A 6,304-nucleotide genomic window follows, 5' to 3' on the forward strand; every position below is an offset into this window, starting at 1 on the left:
CTGTCGGAAGAGGGGACGGGCGGGCAGACGAGCAAAAAAGGGGGGAGAGGGGACCCCCAATGCAAGATAACCACGCCCTTCGGGATTCCTGTGATTGATTGATTGCCCTTGTGGGAGTGGGCGAGAGGAACACGATGTATGTACGATAATCTGATGGCGCCAGGGTGGTCTGATTCTGGTCCCCTGGCGGAGGCGGGAGCGGGGGAGGGGGAGACAAACAACAAGCTCAAAATAAGGGTCTGCCTACATACATACCTACCTACATACGTATGTACCTATGTGTTTAATAATTATTATATGGGATCAGAGAGCCCTGAACAAAATGCAAGATAGTCAGTCAGGTAGTAGGGGAAATCACATGAAGCTCGTGTGCACCTTGCAGCTCCGACTCCGCTTGTGCTGGTCGTCGTCGCTTTTTTCTCCTTTCTTGGTTTTTTTTTCGGTCCTTACTGCGGCCTGGATACCCCCCTAGTCCTGCGTGATAGGACTGCAGCGTTTTGGTATATGTCGGTATGTAGGTTGTGTGGTGGCGGCCGGTACGACGGTGCCATGTTACTCCAAGACGGTAAGTGAAGAAGCCCATTCATCGTGCGTAACTCCATCCCCGGATGGGGTATTATTGCGTTGGGTCCCCATGGCCTCGGACGGGATAGGCCAGGCCAGGACACGCTCCAAGCTGAGATCCGGGATCCGAGGTTTGCGTGTGTATGAAGTTACGGTAAGCAGTTTCATGGCATGGGGAATCAATAATCTCCCCGAGCTCAAATCTGGAGCTGCACGTTTCGGCTATCGCCTTGAGGATGTATCTATCCATGGACCCAGCGTAGGCTGTCCTGAGTCACACAACGCGGCCGAGCTAACAGGGAAAGGGTGAAGGCAAAAGAAAGAGAGAAGGAAAGAGTATCAAGGAGAGAGGGGGCTAGAAACTCGAGTGGCTTGCCTTTGTCATTCTTGAGCATAACTACGTCCAATGATTTTCGATGCATCCACATATACAGGCGAGAGACCGAGACAAACGTGCTGTGTATGCCGGGGCAAAATCTGCTCATGAAACAAAATCGGTTTCCGCGTAGGCGAGACTCGCGTGAGTGTACTCGAGGAAGACCTGCCCACCGACTGCGTTTCGACCCCAGTGCTCGTAAACATTTAGAAATGCATCTCTCTGCGAATGACCAGCAGAGCCAACCACATCGGCCCTCACAGTTGTTGACGACGACGACAACAACGACAACCAAGCCGGGCCAGTCCACATTACTTTGCTAACGTCGGACCGGAGGACTAGCTCCGCTGCTGGTCTTTCCAAGCTGCCGGCACGGCACAGCTGGACCGTGATCGTCGAGCAGTAACCAATCGTCTTTGCCAAATCTTCCGGCTCGGATGGGGCTGGCATACGAAACGATGCTCCGCCTCGCGGCAGCCCCAACAGGAGAAGTGGGATGGAGGAGGAGGCTCGCTACGTGGCAGGTGCTGGCTCATGCCACCACCTACCTACATACTTGGACAGTCATCGAGAAAACCCCATCCGTTGAGTTTCTCAAGCCCATGGAAGTCGTAGGAATGCTAGTTGTCCATCAACTTCTGCTGTATGCAAATCCATTTTTGAGCAAGCGTAGCGTCTGGCTGTTATCAGCATGATGATGCATCCGTATTACCGTGTGCTTTGGAGCCCGGTTCGGTCAAGTAGGATTAAAAGTAGTTCATTAAAACATGTATATACGTCTCATATCCAGGTAAGTAATAAAGGCAGGCAGTGGGGGATGATGCAGACGCCTCCGCTAGTCGCTAGTGATGATGATCTCAACAACAACAATCAATAAGAATGCTTGCTTGCTTAGTTAGGGGCCAGGAAAAGCATGCTGTCCGTAATTCTTCAGGTGTCAACGCTCTGTCTGTCCGTTCGTCCGTCCGCCTCTTGGCACGACGCTGTTCAACAACAACGAACCCGCTCGGATCACACAACTAACACCAACAATCAATCAAACGCTTCGTAAAACAGGCGGGCCTACCTCAGTAAGCCCACCCTCCACGTCGAGGACGACCCATCCACGGGACTCATTGGCGGCTCCGACGCAGCCGGGCTAAGGGGGCCGCCACCGCCGCCCTTGCTGCTTGCCGCCTTCTTATGCGACCCGCGCCCAACGATCTTCTCGGTCCAGTTCCACACGGGGCTGCCGGTCCTCTTAATCTCCTTGCCGCTCTTCTTCTTGCCGTCCTCCTGGGACTTGGACCGCCGATGGCTGCCGCCGTGGTGCCCGTACGTCAAGAAGTCGTTGTCCGTGTCGCTCTCGTCCTGACTGTCGAGCCAGTCGCGGTCGCTCCACGTGACCGAGTCCATCCTATCGTAACTCGGGCGGCGGGGCGACGCCGAACCCGCGGACGAGGCACGCCGGGGCCGCCTAGGCGACGGGTGCCCGAGCGGGGGTAGCTGCGGGGGCCGGTCCGAGACCGAGTGACTCGTCTTCAGGCTCGGGGGAGAGCTGTCAGACGGCAGATCAGGCACCGCATCTTCCGCTTCGCTAGCATCCGCCGAGGGCGTCTGGGGGGTTTGTTGCGAAGGCTGGTCAAGGGGCTGGGCGGATCCCTTTCGCGACTTGGGCAGAGGAGCCTGGCTCAGTCTGAAATCCCTGTTCTCCGAAGCGCTGGGAACCTGCGCGCGCCGAACTTCAGAGCCCTCCTGGTCCGGCGGCTGATTCAGCGACTTGGCCCGCTCATTGTTCGCCTCGTCCTCGTCGCTCATCCGCGCGGCGGCGCTGTCGCTGAAGTGAGCGTCCACAAGGTGCTTCACGACCGGCCAGCCATTGGCATTGGCAAACATGCGCCGTACAAGGATGTTGTTGTGGGCGTCAGGTTCCAACTTGACAAGAACCTTCCGCCAGCTCATCCCTTTGTGGTAAGCGCGGGCTATCTTTTCTTCGACCGCCATGCTGGAGCTATCGATGACCTTGTCGGGGTCACGTTCCGGATCCGTGCTGGTCATGTTGTCGTAGTCTCTTATGGAAAGACCCGTGTCCCCGTGGTTGATGTTCGGGTAAGGACTTGACGCATCGCTGTCGCTTGTGCCGTTTGTCTTCATTGGTGCCACAGGCGGCCCTTGCGTGACTTGTGAAGAGGCCTTACGACGTATCCCCAGTCCAGTGGACCTCTTTTTCAAGGGTGGAGGTGGAATATCGGATGGGTGATAGATCCGGTCATGGAAAATGGTTCTCGGGCGCGTTGAAGGGTCAATGAGGAACTCGACTGATGGGAGAGCCGGGTTGAGAATGTCGCCAGCAGCCTCGAAGAAAGATGTCCTTGGGGGCGCCGAGCCGCCGCCGGCGCCTTCCTCGCTCAGCTCTTGGCCAGTGGTCACCTGCGATTGACTAGATCTTTTCGAACTTGCATCGTCAAGCTTGATTGTCTGACTTCGCTTGTAAATCTTATCGTGCTTTGACGGCGGAGACGGCGAGCGCGACCGCCCTGGTGGTGTATGTGGAGACTTGGGAGGTTCAGACGACTTGAAGAAGTTCAGAAACCCAGACAGGGGGCCGTCGCTCTGGCCGTCAATACGCGGTGACTTTTCAGGCTCCTGGTTCCTGGATTGTTGCCTAGATAGGTTACCCGTCATGGTAAAACTCCGCCTGTCGTCTTCAGCGATTGCGTTGATCGGAGGCTGCGGCACCTCGCGGTATTCTTCGCGGTCTGTGTCAGTCTCCGTCTCCGGTGTCGTCACTGTATCAATAGGCGGCAATTTGGGGGCTGGCTCGTCTTTGGGCGTCCACGGTATTGTTCGTGGGGAGGTCACGTTGGCGCCTGTGAGCTCCGCCCAACCGAACCCAACCACTCTCTCCACCAGTCCAGCTTCTCTGCGTGCTTTTTCCACACGCTCCAAGCCTTGCCAGTCCAGGAACAACAGACAGCTTGTACGAAGCGGCACGATGCCATCGTTGACAACGTTGGAGTATACCGTTCTGTTTCTGAATTTCTTTAATGCGGCATGGGCCGGCCCCGTAGGTAATATCCGGAGAAGGGGTTTGGATTCGGGCTGGACTTCACCCATGACTTTCTTGTGAGCAGTTTCGCCCAGGTTGCCCACAATGGCTCCCCAACCACTCCGCAATAAAGTCGGCGCTTTCCAGGTTAGACCAAGATCCTGGCCTGTTTTGCCAACAAGTCCGAAGTCCAACGCAAACTTGACATATCGAGGGTTCTCGTTGCTTAGACCCAACATGGGCGAGGCCAGAGTGATGAAGTTGATGGGACGAATCACATCAAAGAATTGAGGCGAATGTTTTTGTATATATGCAATAGCATAAGTCTGGACAGGTCCGCCCAAAGAATGGCCAATGAAACTGATACTAGAGATCTGGAAAGCTCGGTGTGGTACTGGGTGTTTGGAATGATGCACCGTGCTGTTCTTGTGGGCAGGCTCGTCCTGTCCGTTGGCTTCGTTTTCGCCTGTGATGGTCGTCATGAAGCTTCCAGCCCTGGACTTCATCGAGGGGAGATAAGGCTGGTCGGGGTAGGTCATCGAGAGGACGTAGCGGGCGAGCCTCTTGCCCAAAAACTTGATGCCCCTTTCCGTCCGGGTGGCATTTCCAGAGAAGCCCCGTACGGCAACTTCTTCGTCTTCGAATTCCTCCTCCACCTCTTCCGTCTCTTCGTGAGGCTTCAAATCCTCGTCGGCCTTTTTCTCGCTTTCCGGCCCTTCGGCCTGGCTCTTTTGTCGCTTGGCTTCTCTTTCCGCCTTCTGACGTGCCCTCCTTGCCTTGGCGTCAACCTTGGCCTGCCTTACTGTACTGTCGATGCTCTCTTTCATGTAAAGCATGTCCGCTCCCAAGTTACTATGCAAGCCGTGTGTAAGGACTACAAGATGAACCTTGCGCTTCTTGCCATGTTTCCCTGGGGGCTTTTGGTTGGGTTCCGCAGATCCGCTCTCGGGGGCCGATGGGTTCTTGACGACGCTGACCGTTGCGGCATCCTTTCCGGGATACGGTGGCTTCTCACGGCTCTCGTCCCACTCTGGCAGTTGCGGCGTGTTCCACAAGCTTGCCGTGTCGTCCACTTTGAGAGTGACCGCTCTAGAGAACACCCCCTTGAGCTGGGCTGGGTGATGGCCGTCCTTGGCACCGATGCTTTGCTGGAAGTCGCTCACACGTCCCGGCTGCGGTACCTGTGCCTGGTTTCCCGTCACCGGCGCGCTCCCCAGGTTTAAGCTCTTTTCGTCTCTAGCCAATATGACCTCATACCCGACCGCGGCGGAGTTGGAGAAGATGACCTGGCTGGCGATCTCCACGACCCAGCTCGCGCTATGTTCTTTTGCCTTTTCTCCCCCTCTACTCGCTCGTCGCCGAATTGCTGCCTGGACGGGCCCAGGCCGGCGCTCTCCCGGATGTTGTCCGGGACCAGCAGCTGTATGTTCCAGGTGCCGCCGGCCTTGAGCATGGGCTCGAACTCGGGAACGCCATAGCGCCGCGGGTTTTCGAACTTGATGTTGGGGTCGTAGTGAGAGGGCCAGGCCGACACGTTCAGGGTGTAGGGCCCGTGGACAAAGGCGGCGCGGAGGGCGACATTGGAGGTGTTCCGGATGCGCAGGTGCAAGACCTCGGGGGAGGGCAGGATGCGGTCGTGGCTCGGAGTGTAGGTGACGGTGTACCGGACAATCTCGCCAATCTTGACGCTGCCGACCTGGTGTAGCAGTAGCATGTTGGCGGAGCTGTAGTCGGAGATGGTGTCCTTGGTGGCGACAGATGGCTGCCGGTCTTGGTAGACGGAGCGCTCACGCGAGGTAGATGCGACTATCCGATAGAAATCTCCCATGGACTGGGTGCAGTTGAAGGGGGAGCGATGACGGTTTCGGCGTCGGTGTCGGACGGGCGTAGTGGTCAGCAGGCCATGTTGAAAAATAGTCTGTGACGGTTATATGGTTGATAGCTAAGTAAGTGGGTAATAAATAGGAGTATGTGTAAGTAGGACCGATCATTTGGCGACTGGCGTGTGACGGTTGACGTGGATGGAAGGTTCTTGTACTCTAGGTAAGGAGATCGGGTTGCCGTCGAGGAAAAGTGTAGGACTTCGTGCCGTCTGGATGCGCCTATCCGCAAAGTCCGGATACGATCACGAGACTCTGGAGAATCAAATGCACCAACGCAGACGGACGACGGTGGTACTTTTTGGAGGTTATGGTATGTGATGCACGATAGTTCCAGGGCCCTTCCCCCCCAAATCTAATCTCAATAGAGCGGGACTGGACAGCAGCCCACTCTTTATTGTCAGCCCGAGACAACAGACCGCAGAGAGGCAAGTGAGCCCCCAGTACGTCATCCCA

General features: G+C 56.3%; 1 protein-coding gene across 1 annotated transcript; it reads right to left on the reverse strand.

Annotated features, from left to right (window-relative positions):
• Nucleotides 1-2,002: 2,002 nt before the first annotated feature.
• On the reverse strand, nt 2,003-5,796 carry PG985_004979 (uncharacterized protein; the record flags this gene model as incomplete). Its single annotated transcript, XM_066824748.1, has 2 exons — nt 2,003-5,254; nt 5,317-5,796. 2 exons carry the CDS (start codon nt 5,794-5,796, stop codon nt 2,003-2,005), a joined length of 3,732 nt encoding a protein of 1,243 aa, XP_066687908.1.
• Between the last annotated feature and the right edge of the window lie 508 nt (nt 5,797-6,304).

Source organism: Apiospora marii (genome assembly GCF_038362585.1).
Source record: "Apiospora marii strain CBS 49790 chromosome Unknown utg000003l_segment0_segment0, whole genome shotgun sequence".
Lineage (NCBI taxonomy): Eukaryota > Fungi > Ascomycota > Sordariomycetes > Amphisphaeriales > Apiosporaceae > Apiospora > Apiospora marii.